This window comes from Radiomyces spectabilis, assembly GCF_025331425.1.
Source record: "Radiomyces spectabilis strain NRRL 2753 chromosome Unknown BYT42scaffold_5, whole genome shotgun sequence".
Lineage (NCBI taxonomy): Eukaryota > Fungi > Mucoromycota > Mucoromycetes > Mucorales > Radiomycetaceae > Radiomyces > Radiomyces spectabilis.
The window spans coordinates 1,278,493-1,296,381 of NW_026251930.1; the positions used below are offsets into that span (position 1 = coordinate 1,278,493).

A 17,889-nucleotide genomic window follows, 5' to 3' on the forward strand; every position below is an offset into this window, starting at 1 on the left:
ACAAGTTTCGTGATCAGGCGCACCTCCACGTGCCACTTTCGTCGATCCATCGGGTTGAATAAAAACCCGTCGTTTTTTGCCATTGACTCGTTCACTTGCGAAAAAAAAAAAATTAGGTTGCGTTAGAATATGTATGTTCTTTGTTGTGGAAAAAAAAATCAATGTAGAACTTACTATAACCCGCAAGCATTGCATAACAGTTTGCCACCGGCGACACCTCGTCGCCAAGACGGAGTTTTGGTGGCACCACAGTTCGAGCACTTCTTTTTCTCTTTGCATTTTGCATGGCGCGACTTTTTGCGCGAAGGCGACGAAATTGGTTTACAAGGATATGGATCTAGTGCGCCCATATATGATGTTTCGTTGGATTGAAACCAGTCGTCACTGGCGGCCGGTGTGGGTGGATATCCAAAGAAGGCCGGATGACCCGAATCCAAAGACGGGGTTCCCAAATGTGGAAAATATGTAGCATGAAGATTCGCTGTTTGATCAAAGAAACAGTAGTCACCACCTAAACCTTGATGATAACACGCAGCAGCTGCCATCGCAGAGGCAGTTACTTCGCTCATGCTAGAAGTCTCCATCGATGAAGCAGAGGTTGGCGATACTAGCGAATCGCCGGAAGAATTCATATCAGCCCACAACATGGCAGGAGGATACAACGGCTCAGGGGAATGGGATTGGAAACCTACATACATATCATACCCATGGACATGAAGCATAAGTAGCGATGGTAATCAAGTTCTTATGTACAATAGTTACCTTGCATGGTTATCATAGTAAATCGAGGATATTAATACAATAAAAAAATATAGAGCGTGCCAAAGAAATCACCAAGTGGAACAAACAATGAATTTGAAAAAAAAAACAAAGGAAAACCAAGAAAATTGATTTATGTAAAGATATGCCAAAGGATGAGTGAAAAGATTTTGTTTATACAAGCAGACGCAAAAAAAGAAAAGAGTTCGACATTAGTCCTTTTTATTTTAAACGCAAAGAGTTTGCTTCCTCGTTCCCTTACATTTTCCCATGACGCTATCGCTTATCTTTGAGTTAGTTGGACAATTTTTTTTTTCTCTTGCGAATAGACATGTCAAAATTTTAAGCAGGGCGATGGACAACGAAGCATTGAAACACGCGGCATTGGGGAACCCACCATTTTTCCCAGGCATACGTGTCCTAATTTATCATGTTGACTCAAAAGGAGGTTTTAAAAAAGTATAGGCGCAAGCATATGGAAGGCAGAACTAAACACCAGTCAAACAGGTAACTCCTTTATTGTTGTAATACTGTCTTTGTCCATTATTTCACTTATGTCATATCTCTCACAGCTAAAGCTTAGTCATGTCGCTTATCTAAATTATCAGCAACCGGCTAATGAAGACAGCGTTCTTTGTCGGAGAATACAGCATAAGAGCCTTTCGGTTCGTCAAAAATAAACACCAAGGCTTAGACTTCCAGAACAGCCATGGCTCGGGTCGCGCATAATTTCTATTGTTCTTTAGACATTCATGGCCTTCTCTTAACAGTACCAGATACATAAACTGGAGCGATTTTTATTTTTTTGTCTACAACACGATCGGCATCTTAGGTAGTTGTTCCTTGCCGCTCTATGAAAATCTAACTTGCTTATAAAGGAGAGGTCTACATTCTTCAAAAAAATATGTCGAATTTTTTTCAATGACTCCAATCATAGGATCAGTAGAAATGTGACATTTACAGCCACGTTGCTAGTTTACCATGACCATTGACTTTTTGATAAGCATCGAACCTCTCGCTTTATCGCTGTTCTTCCACATGCAAACTTCATACCCAATGGATCAAAAAATGCCAATAACTAAGCTGTTAAACCAGTCACTGTGGTTAAAATTTTCCATCGACAGCTTCTGGAAGCATAACTGGCCCCCGATACCTAAAAAATAGACATAATCAGCTATTTCCCATGATGATCCCACTACTTTTTTTTTTCTCCTGCATTTGGCATTGATCCTTTGTTGTGCTTCATCACACCGACCGGCACACTGATTACCTCGGTACTTCCTTTTTTATTTCTGCCTACAGCAATTGTCTTCACTTTTTATTTCTTTTATTTGGGGGCTGGGGGGGAGTACTCTTGCTTGTGAGTTTACCTGCAGACACAAGAGGCATGGAACAACTTGCCAATGAATTTGTATGCCCTGCTAATCTTCTTCTCTCTCCCCAGAGATACGAGTAAAATAGAAAAATGACTTTTTCTACATCTTTACTCTCAAAAAGCCATGGATGAAAAAGACCAGCAGCAAAAAAAATAGTAGAAAAAAGAGGTCCTGCCGAGATTCGAACTCGGATAATGAGATTCAGAGTCTCATATGCTAACCCTTACATCACAGAACCCCTCTTGTTTTTTTACAACTGCTCGCACATTTATAAGCCAGTAAATAGGGACAAAAAGCTTTGAAATTGCGTGCAATAGCTTTGATTTTTGTCTCTGAAAATAGTAAATAATAAGGGAAGAAGGTAGGGAATGTCTGGAGTAATATATGTATGTTGAATTGTGAGTATTAGCCTTTCGAAGTTTTGGCTGAATTTTAAAAAGATATAAAAATGTACGTTTTTCGTAATTGTATGTTGATAAAATAAATATTTTTTGAAAACCTATAACAGTCATACCTGGGACGAAAGGTGTTGTGCTTTATTCTTTATAGCGTGGTATGAGCGGATTATATGACTAGCAAAATAATGGAAAATCATTTCTCTTTATATGGAAAAATGTTTTGTTTCATTCATGTGTCAAGTCGTATAAAATATAAGCTGAAATCAAATTGGCTTTAACTGTAAGGCCGCCAAATCACTCTTTTCTGACGCTGCGAAGAGTTCGCTGTCGCTCTTCTTTAGTGTATCATTTTTCACGATCACCTTGACTTATTCGATAAACATGAGTCGCATGGTGCCAAGCTTGCGGATATGTCCTTGTATTCATTCGTGTCTTGAGTAGCCTTGATTGGGTCGGATCTTGTAGTCCTTGGCTCCTCATCGGTTGGTGAAGTTATGAAAAGCGATTATTTAAAACTACCTTATCTTGTATGCATAAATACAAAAATAAATATTGGAATAGTATCAGCAGAACGCCATTTCTCAAAAGCAATATAAGAACGCTGTTATCTGAGTCTCGAGTTCATTGTGCGAGCAAACTACGGAATGATGCTGCAAGATCCTCCAGTCATTTCCTTCAATTATCCTCGCTTTTATTCAACGATCCACCTATCACCACTTACTGCTGCAGGTGGGTAAATGTTCGTTTAAAAGAATAATGCTCGGTAGACAAGGAGTAAAGCCAATAATTTATTGTTTTTTAGGCAACGACGGCATAGGGAATATGTTGGTTGATAACACGAAAAGGTTGAATATTGTAGACTGTGATGACAACGTGTGATTGGTGCGATGTTAAACTGTGGCATAAATGAGGAGGGAAACTGGTGTAATGCAAGCATAAGTACTTGACTAATGGCATAGGAGACTAATGGGTCTTTAGTTTTTTGTTGTCATCATCGTCAGCAGGTTTCGTGACCGGTCGCTTTTTTGCTGAAGTAGCTGAAGTATTGTGAGAATCTTTGTCGTCTTCAAACATGTTCTTTTCATAGGATCTGTCGAGACGGTACGCAATCAACGAACTGACATTGTAAGCCGATGTAGAAAACGATCGAAGTCGCACGTGTTGTCCACCGCCCTCGATCAGAATGGAAGAAGGGCTTTCATCCTCCCAAGTGCTAGGTATTTGAACATCATCTTCAGCGTAACTCATAATATGAAACGTTGGCGGGACGTCAAAGGCAGGAAGGAAACTGGTACTGGCTGTGATCTGGCGCAAAATCGCGCGGATTTGTTCAGCGAGGACTGCGTCTGATGGTGAGGGAACAGTCGATTCGGAGGATCTAGAATATCCACTGTTAAGCAGATGATAATACACAGAGTTGGTTGGTTGGTTATTTAACTTACTCATCCTTTTCAGCATCTCGTTTGAGATCAAACTGCCATCGTTCCAATACTTCTTCTGTGTCTCGAGAGCGGAGGACAACCATGAGGTTTTTGAGCTTATCTTGCGACAGCCATTCTAGAAGAAGCCAATCCAATTTAATACTAGGTAGTGAAGATTGAGTCTTACCAGTTAATTCCATACCAGACAATTGGGGAAGGCTTCGATCCAAATAGGCGCGAGCAGATGGATTAACCGTGCGCATCACAGATAGACCTCCGTATTTTCGGGTAGACACGAAATCGGTAGTAGGATAGACGCCGCGCTGATATAAAATACTAAAATAACATGCACTGTAAGTATGTGACGAAGGTCAATGTCAAACTGCAAACAACTGGTACTTACGAGCTTACGCAGCATTCTGCAAGAGAGTATCAAGGAGATCAGGTCGGTTACACCCATCACGGTACATGTCGTTTATTTCACTTACCAAAGAATTCAGTAATGGTACGGGCAGTACCCTTAAGCATGAGGTTGTTACCGCTAATAGGTGCACTCATGAGCAACGGTGTGATTTCAGGACAAGTGGGTGAAAGAGAAGTAAAGTCAGAAACTCTTTCATTTTTTTTCTTTTATAGGAATTTGAAAATTTTCGGTTCTCTCAATTCTGGGTGTGCGCTTCTGTTTAGCACACATTTTTTTTTTTTTTTTTTATTGACGTTCACAGACGATGAGAGGAAACGGTTTTGTTCTTTTTTTTTTTTTGTTTTTGGTAGGTTTTAAGGCATAACTGGATTTGACCTGTCTAATGCGCCACGTCTGGCGCAGCATCATTTACGGCGCGTAAAACGCGTGAAAAATATCCAAAAATTCCGCGTTTGACCGCCGACGGCGTGTACCAGGGTAGACGCGCACCATCCTGTCCCTGTTGCTTTTATGGATCACCATGATGCATATCGTAAAAATAAAATGTTCGTTCCAGCCAACAGAAATCATCAAGAAGAAGTGAAAATCGCGGCTATGAATTGTGTTTGAGTTACAGCAGTGATATCACTAATTTTTCCTCCACTGTGGCTAGTGTTACGGAATACAAATCAAGAAAAGTCCATGTCTATATGTGGAATTTCTTACGCTATACACAAAGCGTGGACGAGAAACATCATAGTTCCCAATGTTCGTGACAAAAAAACCACAAAAAAAACCATAAAAGTGTAAAGGTGTAAAGGTGTATTGTATGAATATAATCTTCTTGTTTTGTGACATGTCATATCGGTGCACTAATCTTCAAGTTTTTTCTTTTCTTCCTTATCCTTCTTGACCTGTATTTCGAGAACAATTATTAGCCATTTCTTGCAGGTAATCTGTATGATATCAGTGTAATAGTGTCTTACCAAAGTCGTTTGTGAAAGTAACGTGCTGTTGAATATCTGCCGCGTTCACTGTTGGCCGTGAATTTTGCACCGCTTTCAGAAAATCTTGGAGCGTTAATTCAGGTTCCAGCAGTTGATGGGCTTCAATATCATTCCAAGTCATTTCTTTCGCTTCAGGATCTCCCGGTGAACAAGGCGTCAAGTATTGTTTTGTCACACCCGGCTCCAGACACGACTGAGCTTCCACCTAAAGAGATAAACGGGCAAACATGTAAGAAAATAACAATAAAAAAATCTCGGCATCAGCGGCAGACAAAAAGAATCACTTACCCATTTGAAATGTGTAGCCATTTGAACTTTACGAATCGGCTGCATTAACGCATCTCTGACTAAAATAGCAATATCCGAACCAGAATATCTGATAACAGAAAAAATCACCATCAGTTGCCATGATACACATACAAAGACAATAGCAATACACTTACCCATCAGTCATATCGGCCAATCTTTTGTAATCTGCAGCCGTCAGATGACAAGGGGTCGATCCAACGTTGAGCGCAAACATGGTAGCTCTCGCAGCAGCATCGGGAAGAGGGATATAAATACGTTTTTCGAATCTATGGAAAATAAAAAGAGAGACGAAGATGAGTAGGCGAACAACCGAAGCACCGAGTTTTGTTGGCGTTACCTTCGACGAATGGCGGCATCTAATTGCCAAGGAATATTGGTGGCGCCAAGCACGAGAACACCGTCCATATCATTACCCACGCCGTTCATCTGCACCAGGAATTCGGTCTTGATACGACGAGCCGCTTCCGATTCGCCTTCACCTCGAGCACCGCACAAAGAATCCACTTCGTCGATAAACACAATGGCTGGTTTATTTTCTCGAGCCATTTGGAAAAGTTGTTTCACCAATCTAACCATCTCATCAGTCCACGAGTTCCTTCTGTAACACCGTCGTTGCGACTGAATGTGAGAGACACAACGTACCTTTCACTTTCACCGAGCCATTTGGATACCAGATCCGATGAGGAGACGGAGAAAAAGGTGGAGTTTGCTTCGGTAGCGACCGCTTTTGCAAGATAGGATTTACCTGTACCGGGAGGACCGTACAGCAAGATACCACGCCAAGGCTTACGTTTTCCAGTGAAGAAATGAGGAAATTTAATAGGTAAAATGACTGCCTCTTTGATCGCTTCCTTTGCTCCCTCCAAGCCAGCTACATCCGACCATTTGACATCCGGCTTTTCCGTTAAAATGGCACCTGGAAGAGAAAAGATAAGTTTTCCCATCGCATGCAAAACAGTTGGAAATAGATCTTTACCAGTTAAGCTCGCACGCATCTTTTTCAATTCAGGGTCATCGTCATCGTCTTGATCCCCATCACCTTTTTTACTAAGAATAATGAAAAACTAGTCAGCCAAACCATTTTACAACAGAACGAAAAAAGTATGAAACCAGAGGGACGTACGTCTTTTTCTTGCTGGCACCATTGGCGCCGACCACTTCTTGCTGCTTCTTGTCTTCTTGGGTATTCAAAAATTCCTTGAGCATCTCTGCACGATCGAGATATTCAACAAAGCGTTTTCGTATCGGTTCCTTTAATCGATCGTTCTTTTCATCTATGCAATGGGCAGCATAAGGTCAGTCATGGAGCATGAGCTTTCGCTTGGCGGTTTTGTGCCAGGTTACATTTGATAGCGGCCATGAAGTATTCGAGAGCATTTTGATAGTGTGTGTAGGCCTCTTTATAGTTGCCCTTGTGATCTTCTTCGGTAGCCTTTTTTACAATCTCTATGGCTTTCTGTCAAACAGCGAGATATGGTTCAGAATGGAGTGCGAAATACACCATGTGAACCCCACGGGCGGCACTTACAGCAAGAAAATCCGAGTTTGACATGACGCGAGAGGTAGCGACAAGTGAGTGAGAGAGTGATATAAAATAATAAACAGAGAAAAGGTGATAAAAAGGTAAGGTAAATAAGGGTCGAGGTGAGTCAAGAGGAATGGAAGAAAAGGCAATGGAGAAAAACCTGGCAAGTGGAAAAAGGAACAGGAAGGTTTTCTGCAACCCTCCGAAGTGTCCGAAAAAGGAAAGTGATGAGAGAACTTTTCTCAAACCTTTCCCGAGCCAACCATGATCTCTAAAAAAGGCAAAGTGATCAAAGCGGATGTAGAAAATTAACGTCACTTGCTTTTTGTTTACGACCGTTATATTTTTTTCTTTTGGGCCATTATTTTTTCTTTCAAGTGCCTTTCCCCACTTACTTTTCTGGACCCAGTTTACGGATCTATTTGATACCATGGCGGACGACGATAACAGAAGTGAAGATGAAAAGATTCAGGCCATGCTTCAACGAAATTCCGACGCTTGGAAAGACTCACCAGCTCCTCCTGTGAATGCGTAAGTAAAACCATATCAGGACTCACTGCACCATTCAACTTGCGCGCGTCATTCTTTTCTTCTTTCTGAAGTGAAAAAGCGACGACTTTGATAGTACCTTTCTTGCTGAATCAGTGCTAACAAAGTTTAATTATACCGTTACATTAGTGGAATGGATTCACAGCAAGGACGATCACCTCAATCTTTTCGTAAAACACCCATGAACGCCATGGGGGGACTCGATCCTATGATGGGCATGAATATGATGATGAACCCTCAATTTCAATATCAGCAACAATTGCAACAAATGCTAATGCAACAACAACTTCAGCAACAACAACAACGCCAAATGCAACGTACCACGACCATTCCTCCAGAAACTCAGAAACCTCCTATCGGCTATGTGTGCTTCAAATGTGGACAACCAGGTACATGCCGAGCCTTCTTTTTTCGCGGGAGCTAGGACTCTCTCATTTGTCGATTTAAAAACTAACGTTACGTTTTGAAGGTCACTGGATTTATTACTGTCCCAATGTACCGAAAGGCCAATTTGTGCCTCGCGCTGGAAGCACCAATGGAAGGTAAACACAAACCCATTTTTTCAAGTATCCTTTTAATAGATACATGACACTGAATCTTTTTCTACCATGTTATTAGTGCTCAGCAACGGACTATGGATCAAAATGGTGCACATCAGGCGCATCAGAGACCAACGGAACTTATTTGTCGTATCTGTGGCAAGCTGATGAAGGAGGCTGTTCTTATTCCGTGCTGCGGCAAGTCTTTTTGTAAAGAATGTACGTATTATGACTGTCTATTAGTTTATGTTATTGTATATTTGTATTTTATGGGTCAGGCAAGTGACAAGATACATGCTCTTGCAATACGTATTCCTATCTTCCAACTTATTTCGGGGAAACATCATTGCCTGTATGGATACCGTGCAAAGAACAGGAGAAAAAAAAAAGGATATGATGAAGGAGACGAGGCTCGCAGAAAAAGAAAAAAAAGGACCACAAAAAAAAAAGAAAGAGAGAAGAGATAGAAGTACGAATGAGCCTAAATGACGCGTCATGGACAATGCTCCCCTGGGAACGATGCAATCATTTTGCATCTTCCCAACGATCCTATTTTGGCTGCCATCATCTTTAAATTCTTGCAAAGAAAATTACCATTGCGACAGATAGCTCAATAGATTTCTTTATTTCTTCATAGGTATTACGGACAAGCTTACCGAAACCAGCAAATGTCCCCTTTGTGACACCGAAGATATTCAGGCAAAGCAGTTGATCCCCAATCGGTCACTGAGACATGCCATTGAAGCCTTTAAGGAACAAGAAGCCGCCATGGAGAAGGACGGACAGCAAAACGATCAGGATCATATGGGCGAATCGTCCTCGCAATCGGGACAGCAAGAGTCTATGGATGTTGACACGTCAGCGGTAAAAGACGCTTATTGTAACAAAGCATAACACCGACGAACCCGTTAAGCTCACTCTGTCTTTTTTTTCCCAGTTGCAGCATTCCGTTCCACCAACTAGCAAACAGTCATCTATCGGGACAAAAGGTGGTTTGCCTATCCAGGTATTCGAATCAGAAGAACGTACTACTCGCGCCAAGCATAAACCTTCAGCTGGGCCCGGCATGGACATGGATGCAATGGGTTTCCCTGGCAATCCTGCCATGATGGTGGGAGCACCGTCAGCGGACATGTTTGGTGGCGCTGGACCTGATATGCCGTGGATGGGAATGGGCATGCCTCCACCGGGTATGAATCCAATGATGGCCATGGCCATGGGCGGTCCAGAATGGGGATTCGGTAAGTCTTCCCTCTTTTTTTTTTTTTTTTTTTTTTTTTTTTTTTTTTTTGCACTGCGTAAAAGGAGGGTGTGAGATATAAGCAATGAAACAAAAAGATCGTAGTAACTGATTTTGTCTGATGTAGGCATGCCACCTGATATGGCAGGTCCTGGTTTCCCTCCCGGTTTCATGGGCGGTCCAGATGACATGTTTCCTCCAGGTATGCCTTTCCCTGGTATGCCACCGCAAGAGATGTTTGGATTTGGTGGACCGAATGGCATGCCTCCCTTTCCAATGGGCGGCGGAGGTCGAGGTGGACCAATGCGTGGACGAGGACGAGGTCGAGGTGGTTACGTACCTCACATGCGACCGAAAAGCAATTCTGTGAGCGAGAGACGAAGTGAAGCTGAGCATAGTGACACCAACATGTCGACCAAGGGCATCGATATGGCAGGCCCCGAAGAAGCTGTGCCCACCGGACCAAGAGCCGAACGTGATCGCAGAAGCCCCTCACGACAAACTTATTCTTCCAATCGATATCGCCATTCCCGCTCTCCCAGCAGCCGAAGCCGTCGACGATCCAGCAGTCGTTCACGCTCACCTGTACGTGCCGAGGATACAGGACGACGAGGTCATTCATCCGTTAGCCGTTCGCCAGTGCGATCACACATCATACCAGAAGAAAGATACAGACGCTCTACGACAAAATCAGATTCAGGACGTCATCGTCATTCGTCGAAACATCGCAGCCGAGACTATGACAGAGACCGCGAGGATGATCGAGACAGAGAAAGAGGTGGTCGAGAAAGAGATCGTGAGAGAGAACGCGACCGTGATCGGGACCGCGGAAGAGATCGAGATCGAGATCGAGAAAGGGATCGCGACAGAGGTAAAGATCGAGACCGAGACCGAGATCGGGAGAGAAGTCGGAACAGAGATAGAGATCGGCACAGGGATCGCAGTAGAGATAGAAGTAGCCGAGATCGTAGTCGACGTCGAGATAGAGACAGAGGGTAGAGGAAAGCTAGTTTAGTCATTACACATTATTGCTCTTCTTTTTTTTTCCCTTTTTTTTTCTTTTGGTTATTTTGTTTCTTTCTTTATGATGTTTATCATATATGCAAATAAATAAAGGTCTGTTTCAACCAACAATATTTCATGAGAGGGTTTGTTGACCAAATGTAAAAAGTCTTGCATTGCATCGATGTGTGTGTAACAAGGGTTTTGTTCGATTGGGATTTTTGCCTGTGGAAAAAAAAATTTCTCCCGCCGTTATTTGATTTGCGCTTTTTTGCCTCCTCATTGGTTGCATATCCTTCTTCTTCTACAGACGTGCTGCTTTTGGTATTCTGGTGATCATGCCATCCAGCTCACCTAAAACTGAGGCACCTCGTCCCCAGGCGACGCGGCAGCCCCAGCAACAAAACCAAGATCAAGGATTCTTTGCCAAGTATGGACGATCGATTATTCAAATGGTCGCCATTTGGCTCCTTATGAGATGGCTGACGAGTGGTAAGAAGCCCATGATCGAGTTCACTGGAAGGTAACAATTTCTCACGATTTGTCATCTAGGATTGCAGAAACCACCCACTCCGGAGCCCACGACAACGCAGCCCGGACCCGCTTCCATGGCAGGCAACGAGGATGCGACTCGCGTTTCGACTTCTCTTGCCGAGTTCGACATACCTGTACCCGAAGGCGTGTATTACTCGCCGTATCGTCCCATGATTCCTTTGGAATCATTACCTAATACATTTGTACCACTGTGGCAAAAGGGAACACCTATGGATCTCGATATTTACGCCAACGAAGACGAATATTTCGTCGATTATCATGCATCACCTGTGTGGCAAGCCAAAGATATCACTTTGGGCGATGCTGCTGATCGTCGCGAACATAAAGTTTGGATTCCGACAACACATGTAAGTGCTAAAAAGACGATCAGCACATCTCGTTGAAACGTAATGGCTTACTGTTTGCAAACACCTTTACAGTCACTGCAACATAATGGTACATTGTATGCCCATATTTTCCTTCGCCGTAAGCACATGCCGATCAATCCCGAAAACCCGTCCTTTATTCCTGATGCCGTGGTTTATCTCCGTCACAGTAAGTTTATGAGTGCCAGTTTACGCATTAAATATTTTGTGACTCATTGCTGATATGTAGCTTTGACGAAATTCTATCCAAAGAAAGCAAGTGTAAAGGAAAGAAATTTGCTGCATCGCAAAGACGAGGATGACCACGAAGAGGACCAACAAGACGATGAACCCACACATGCAAGTATTGTGATCGGCTTGATATTGAGGATGTGTGAGTATTAATAGAAAGATATAGGAGGAAGAAGTACAAGAGGACACATCCACCGGTAAATCATTGCTTGCTTCTGGGTTGTTGGCCAATATCACACGTCGTGCTCCATTAGTGGCTTACTGGCATGAAAATGTGACTCTGTCCATTATTACCGATTCAAAGACAGTCATTCCAAAGAACACCTTGCAACCACCTGTATTGAAACGTTCGTATACAGATGTAGCCGGTCTTACAGCAACATGTGATTAATTGCGCTGGGGGGTTTTTTTTTCTCTTTACAGACATACCGTTTGATACAGGCTTGACAAGAGATGAGACTGGAAAAGTTGGTTTCTACCGACCCATTATCTACCCCAACGACTTTTGGCTTTTGCAACAAAACGCTTATCCTGTGAACTCCACTGTCAGGTATATCCGGGGAAGTGGGCGAGGATCCCAAACAACCGTGCAAGGCATTGTCCATGCTAACTTTGTGATGTTTTTTAGTGTATTGCCATTGACTATCCATTTGGAACCTTTGTCCATGTGGAAGTTCAACATCTACGCCAGTTTTGATGAAAGCATGAAACAGCAAGCCAACAGTGCCTTTGGTGGCATGTCATCGGGCGAAATGGATGAAGTGAAGCGCATGTTTATGGAGACAAACCCCATTCTGCTCGGCACCACCATCTGTGTAAGCTTGCTCCACAGTTTGTTTGAAATGTTAGCCTTCAAAAACGGTGAGTTTCGAGAGAAATGAATAGTGCTACAATGTCATACTTACACATACATTATACACCAAAAAAAAGATATCACTTTCTGGAAGAAAAAGGACAACAGTGCTGGTGTGTCTGTCCGCAGTATCCTTGTCAACATCTTTTTCCAGATCGTCATCTTTTTATATCTCATGGACAACAACCAGGAAACCTCTTGGATGATTCTCATTGGACAAGGTTTTGGTTTGCTCATTGAAATCTGGAAAGTGTTTAAAGCGTTAAAGTACGAACTGACCTGGACTCGCGGATCCTTGCTCCCTTCATTGCGGTCGCAACCTGTGCAAAACACTCAGGAAGAGGATGAGACGGCCAAGTACGATGCGATTGCGTTCAAGTATCTGATGTGGGTCTCTTATCCTTTGCTGTTCGGATATGCCGTGTACTCCCTTTTATACGATGAACATAAAGGCTGGTATTCGTTTGTTCTCAAAACCTTGGTGGAGTTTGTATACATGTTTGGTTTCATCACCATGCTTCCACAGCTCTACATTAATTATCGTCTAAAGAGTGTAAGTAGAAAAAAAAAATAACAATGAATGGCGGCTTGTCAAATGCAGATCAATTCATATACCGTTCTTTGTAGGTTGCTCACATGCCATGGAAGACACTGATGTACAAGTCGTTGAACACATTCATTGGTAAACTCCCGTAATGGCAAGAAGTATGACTGACATGTACTGATCTGATATTTTTACTTTAGATGACTTGTTTGCTTTCGTGATCAAGATGCCTACGTTACATCGTATTGCGTGCTTACGTGATGATGCTGTATTTGTTATCTACATCTATCAAAGATATATTTACAAGGTGGATCCTACACGAGCCAATGAGTACGGTCAAGTGGGACAAGATACTTCCAAGGACGAAACAAAGCAAAAGGAAATAACGGATGGAACGTCTTCAGAGACAAAGAAGACGCAGTAGCGTATTGATAAACAACTCATCTGTTGTAAATGTACTATATGCGAATCATCCAATGCATTCACATCTTCTAAATAAATTAGCGCTTTTTACCATCGTCGGTAACCAACAATCTACCGAGTATCATTTGATCAATTTATTTACATTTTTCATTATGCACATGAATTACTGTAACAGAAACGTAATTTGAAGAGTTTTGGGGGTTTGAAAATAATCGACAAGGTAGTTACAATATAAACATGGTTCTCATCAAGCCATACATATTAAGTGAAAAATGAGGTTTAGCGGTTTTCGGAAGTATCGACCTGCAACAACAATTCTCTGGGAGCGTCGAAGCGAGGCATGATCACTTCAAGGAAATGGATATGGCCTGGTTGCTGACCGACCTTTTCCATGGCGGCTTCAAATTCTTGGCGGGTACTGACCTTGCTCTGCACACCAATCTTGGCGTGACGAGGGAACTTGTGATTATGTTCCATGTTACCGCCAAAGTACTCGATGGTGTCGGCATACTTCCACATTTGGTAGTTGTTGTAGTCTCGGTGAAGACCGTGAATCAACTTTTCAATGAGGTAACCGTCGTTGTTCAAAAGGAAAATCACGGGTGTGGCACCTTGATGGATCATCACGGAAACTTCCTGGACTGTCATTTGGAAGGAACCATCACCGACAAACAGGAAGACCTGACGGCTTTTATCAGCCATGGCCGCACCGTAACACGCGCCGACGGTGTAACCGATGGAACCCCAGAGGACCTGAGTGATAAAAGTGGAATCCTTGGGTGCACGCATATTGAAAACGCCAAACTCAGCGGTACCGGTTTCAGCAATCACCACGGATCGAGGTGGCATGTAGTCGGGCATCTTGTTCCAGAAGTAGCTGTGGGTGATTTCCGTTCCATTATCCGGTGGGTTGGGTTGAGCACGAGGACCCAAAGTGAATGGGCGTTTCTTTTCGGGCAAGTTTTTGATAACCAGAGGGAGGAACTCGGACATGCCGACCTTTTCGTAGGTAGCACGACAGACAATGGTGGCGAACGTGTGGAAGGCGATAATCTTGTCCTGATCCAATTCATACGAGAAGCCACCTGTGTTAAAGTCGGATTGCACCGAGCCAATTTCCAAAATCAAATCGGAATCTCTAACTTCCTTGGCGATCTCCTTCAACGACACGGAACCACTGTAGCAACCGCGATAGTGCTCGGCGGATTCATCGACAGCTCCTTTACCCATGGGAGCCACGTAGGTGGGGAATCCCGTTTTGTCAGCGAATTCTCTTGCTTCACGCGTGAGGTTATTGCGGAGGGTGCAAGCATCTACCATGATGATAGGATTCTTGGCTTTCTCGATAGCATCAAGCACGGCTTTCAAAGCGGCCTTTTGCGTATTGGGAGGATTCGGGGGCAAAGAAAGATCCAAAGGCTTAATGTCGCCCGCGTCAAGTTCCTTGGTGACGAGGTCGATAGGAATACCAAGATAGGCAGGACGACGGCTCAGACACATTTTCTTGATGACACGATCGATTTCACTGAAAGCATTGGTTTCATTGATCATGGAATTGGCCACGGTAATGTTGGCAAACATTTCTTGGAAGACACGGAAGTTGCCGTTGCCCAAAGTGTGATGTAAAATGGCTCCTTCAGCTTGAGATTTGGTATTAGGCGCGCCAACGATATGGAGAACAGGGATCATTTCAGAGTAAGAACCAGCCGTGCCATTGGCTGCCGACAATTCTCCCACACCGAAAGTCGTGACGACAGCCTAGCCATTGTTATTCAACAGGTGAATAAACATTCAAAAAAACCCAAACCGGTTTTTATGATTTGGATACTTGGATACTTACACCGGCGCCACGAACACGAGCATAACCGTCAGCAGAATACGAAGCATTCAATTCGTTTGCATCATTTCCCCACGTCATGTCCTTATCATCTGCTCGTTTCATCATAGCGTGAATAACTGTGCAATGCCGTCATCTTTCAAGGACACATCGATTTTTTTTTTACCTTCAATAATATCCAACAATGGCTGATTGCGCGAGAAAAATAAGAAAACGAATATTATAAGCTATCTTTGCCAAGGCATCTATGAGCAAAGCATACAAACCATATTATAATCGCCAGGACAGCCGAAAATGGTGTCAATATTGAGCTCCTTCAGGCGGTTGATGAGATACTGGCCAATGCTAATCTTTGTCATTTTTTGTAGCGTGTAACGAACGGTTTCTTTTTCTTCCAAGGTAATTAGGAGAGATAGAGAAGTTAAAAAGTACGATAATTTTTTAGTGGCAACTGAAATAGGTTATAAACCCTTGTTATCATGACAGATCACCGGCAACCCTTAATCGGATAAACTATGATTCAGTAATGAAGTCAGAATCATGCCAATTCCATCCACCCATGTTATTTTCACACCCCGACGCGTTTGTCTCGTCATAGGTTTTGGACCACGACATGCATTAGTGAACCGTGCTTTTTCCATCGATTGTAACAAGGTGTGGTGGACAGGGAAAACGCTAATTTGCAGAAAGACATTGCTGTTATAATCAGTTGCAATTGATATTTGTGAGAAGCAGCAATCTTTTGTTAATCGAGCGAAATATTATTGGCATTGGGGATACCTTAATCTGCACAACGATAATGTTATTGTGTTTTTTCCGCAACCGTTTGACAGGAGTACAATTTACTAGCGCAGCTTGAGATTGTTCGGCACAGTGAGTCCTTTAAGAATATCAAGTGTCCGAATGAAATTCTGCAAGTGAACAGTAGGTGGATACTGTCTTGTTCCGTGACAGCGTATCATATTTGTCAGCAAAAAGAGACCCCATTCCTGTGAGTTTGAATTGCTTACGTTTCAACTTGATATTTATCCTGATATCATATATGGGAACATGCGGAACCTCCTGGTTCATAAAAATGATACACCGAGTTTTGTCTGCAAAAGGACCAAAACAACCGGAGTATATCCCGAAATCCGCCGGTTTCCATAACCACGAATAAACCACCTAAAGAAACATGTCCATCCGCCATGTAACGTCAAAGGTACCATGTAGGAAAATATTATTCATCTTCTTGTCTTGCTATCGTATATGGTAATGGGGGATGTTCACGTAGCAAGCCTTGCAGATATTTTTGCGATACCGAATTTCGATGTGGTTTTGACAGCTTTTTTTCCCTACTTTTGGTTAATTTCGCTTACAAGGCAAAATTTTTTTCTTCCATTTTTCTCCACGCCATGGCAAAGATTAGCAAGCTTACTACATTCTTCGTTCTCTGCACAGGCATGGCCGTTGGCAGTACAGTCGTCAACAAGGTACATCCAGGCTTCGTTTTTTAATTATTTTTTTCCACAATGGCTAACGTTTTGAAAACTAGATCATGAAGCCTGATTTGGTACTGCAATGACCATCATTAGCGCGTGTCCCCATTAATCTTTACCCCACCATTAACTTTTTTATTGCAAAAATCTAGACAATTCCTTTGCCAGCATCTGTCAAGAAAACTGACGATACGAATCCACAATAAGCGACGAATCGAAATATGCAACCATCAAACTTCCAAATGTTTTCAGAGCATGGCACAGCCTGATCTTGATCGGCTGTCGTGCAATCAATACCTTTTCACTTACGAATGGACTGTCTCCATATACACCCCATCAGCCATTGCAAACACATGACTACACAAAGAAAAGCGATCAAGTCAGGGCTTCATAATGACGGAAAAACAACAATAATAAATAAAAAAACAAAGAGTCCCTGTCATTGTAAGGAGTATCACAAGGAAAGTGACAATTATTTTTGACTCGTTCGTCCAATGACAATTCTTTTTGTATTATTGGATGTCTTTCTAGATGAAAATATATTTACACGATGAAACCATAACACAAGGTGCACCTCAGAATGCACTGTCAACAGTGCCATTTAGAATCCTTTGTTGACCAACCATTCCTTGATCTCGTTGACGTAAACACCCTTGATAATGATATGGTTATTGGTAGGATTGATTCGGATATGGTCTTTGGGTGCGTCAGGGAACAATGGCAGAATTTCGTTTTTCAAAGCTTCGGCATTGCCTTCTATGCGACGAATGATGGTGAGTTGCTGGGTGCCACCATTCTTGAATTCGGAATAAACGGGCAATCCCTTGTTGGCCGTTCTTGAAACAAAGTAACTCGGCGTTGCCTCGGTGGAATACAATCGTCGGCCACACACTTGAATCCAGGAGCGAAACATGACAATTAGGCAGTTGGTATTCTGTAGAGCACAGGGGGTCAAAGAACAGAAAAATAAAGCTCGCCTGTTTACAAAAACCTCTGGGCCCAAAAAGACAGTCTCATTTCCTTTTTAGGAAAGTGGCGGGGAAGAAATTTCTCATTGGGGAAAATTGTGCATTTG

The 17,889-nt window shown here is 42.7% G+C and overlaps 8 protein-coding genes and 1 non-coding gene across 9 annotated transcripts; 3 read left to right on the forward strand and 6 right to left on the reverse strand.

Moving 5' to 3' along the window:
• Nucleotides 1–107: 107 nt before the first annotated feature.
• On the reverse strand, nucleotides 108–932 carry BYT42DRAFT_566119 (uncharacterized protein). The gene is made up of 2 exons (XM_051567930.1): nucleotides 763–932; nucleotides 108–688 (listed from the first exon to the last, which is right to left on the reverse strand). Exons 1-2 carry the CDS (start codon nucleotides 776–778, stop codon nucleotides 174–176), a joined length of 531 nt encoding a protein of 176 aa, XP_051424608.1. The 5' UTR covers nucleotides 779–932; the 3' UTR covers nucleotides 108–173.
• Nucleotides 933–2,301: 1,369 nt separating this feature from the next.
• BYT42DRAFT_t70 lies at nucleotides 2,302–2,373 on the reverse strand. Its single transcript has one exon. It is a non-coding gene; the product is annotated as a tRNA-Gln (tRNA).
• An 843-nt stretch (nucleotides 2,374–3,216) lies between these two features.
• Nucleotides 3,217–4,687, reverse strand: BYT42DRAFT_566124 (mitotic spindle checkpoint protein). The gene is made up of 5 exons (XM_051567931.1): nucleotides 4,443–4,687; nucleotides 4,358–4,373; nucleotides 4,157–4,290; nucleotides 3,976–4,090; nucleotides 3,217–3,911 (listed from the first exon to the last, which is right to left on the reverse strand). Exons 1-5 carry the CDS (start codon nucleotides 4,510–4,512, stop codon nucleotides 3,497–3,499), a joined length of 750 nt encoding a protein of 249 aa, XP_051424609.1. The 5' UTR covers nucleotides 4,513–4,687; the 3' UTR covers nucleotides 3,217–3,496.
• Nucleotides 4,688–5,323: 636 nt separating this feature from the next.
• On the reverse strand, nucleotides 5,324–7,033 carry BYT42DRAFT_593212 (skd1 protein; the record flags this gene model as incomplete). Its single annotated transcript, XM_051570680.1, has 8 exons — nucleotides 5,324–5,569; nucleotides 5,653–5,740; nucleotides 5,808–5,939; nucleotides 6,011–6,241; nucleotides 6,316–6,589; nucleotides 6,650–6,720; nucleotides 6,797–6,947; nucleotides 7,018–7,033. The coding sequence occupies 8 exons, from the start codon at nucleotides 7,031–7,033 to the stop codon at nucleotides 5,324–5,326; spliced, it is 1,209 nt and encodes a 402-aa protein (XP_051424610.1).
• A 492-nt stretch (nucleotides 7,034–7,525) lies between these two features.
• BYT42DRAFT_301372 (uncharacterized protein) lies at nucleotides 7,526–8,904 on the forward strand. The gene is made up of 4 exons (XM_051562918.1): nucleotides 7,526–7,729; nucleotides 7,877–8,136; nucleotides 8,217–8,289; nucleotides 8,366–8,904. Exons 1-4 carry the CDS (start codon nucleotides 7,629–7,631, stop codon nucleotides 8,751–8,753), a joined length of 822 nt encoding a protein of 273 aa, XP_051424611.1. The 5' UTR covers nucleotides 7,526–7,628; the 3' UTR covers nucleotides 8,754–8,904.
• Nucleotides 8,747–10,595, forward strand: BYT42DRAFT_301410 (uncharacterized protein). The gene is made up of 3 exons (XM_051562919.1): nucleotides 8,747–9,150; nucleotides 9,224–9,527; nucleotides 9,654–10,595. Exons 1-3 carry the CDS (start codon nucleotides 9,055–9,057, stop codon nucleotides 10,523–10,525), a joined length of 1,272 nt encoding a protein of 423 aa, XP_051424612.1. The 5' UTR covers nucleotides 8,747–9,054; the 3' UTR covers nucleotides 10,526–10,595.
• Nucleotides 10,596–10,805: 210 nt separating this feature from the next.
• BYT42DRAFT_513659 (cleft lip and palate transmembrane protein 1-domain-containing protein) lies at nucleotides 10,806–13,607 on the forward strand. The gene is made up of 10 exons (XM_051565186.1): nucleotides 10,806–11,020; nucleotides 11,081–11,430; nucleotides 11,503–11,617; nucleotides 11,678–11,787; nucleotides 11,846–12,026; nucleotides 12,103–12,229; nucleotides 12,308–12,540; nucleotides 12,610–13,085; nucleotides 13,160–13,214; nucleotides 13,277–13,607. The coding sequence occupies exons 1-10, from the start codon at nucleotides 10,867–10,869 to the stop codon at nucleotides 13,498–13,500; spliced, it is 2,025 nt and encodes a 674-aa protein (XP_051424613.1). The 5' UTR covers nucleotides 10,806–10,866; the 3' UTR covers nucleotides 13,501–13,607.
• A 125-nt stretch (nucleotides 13,608–13,732) lies between these two features.
• On the reverse strand, nucleotides 13,733–15,785 carry BYT42DRAFT_301450 (thiamine diphosphate-binding protein). The gene is made up of 4 exons (XM_051562920.1): nucleotides 15,603–15,785; nucleotides 15,503–15,524; nucleotides 15,340–15,428; nucleotides 13,733–15,257 (listed from the first exon to the last, which is right to left on the reverse strand). The coding sequence occupies exons 1-4, from the start codon at nucleotides 15,693–15,695 to the stop codon at nucleotides 13,779–13,781; spliced, it is 1,683 nt and encodes a 560-aa protein (XP_051424614.1). The 5' UTR covers nucleotides 15,696–15,785; the 3' UTR covers nucleotides 13,733–13,778.
• Nucleotides 15,786–17,218: 1,433 nt separating this feature from the next.
• BYT42DRAFT_301475 (ribosomal protein L49/IMG2) lies at nucleotides 17,219–17,777 on the reverse strand. The gene has a single exon (XM_051562921.1). The coding sequence runs from the start codon at nucleotides 17,725–17,727 to the stop codon at nucleotides 17,416–17,418; it is 312 nt and encodes a 103-aa protein (XP_051424615.1). The 5' UTR covers nucleotides 17,728–17,777; the 3' UTR covers nucleotides 17,219–17,415.
• Nucleotides 17,778–17,889: the final 112 nt, after the last annotated feature.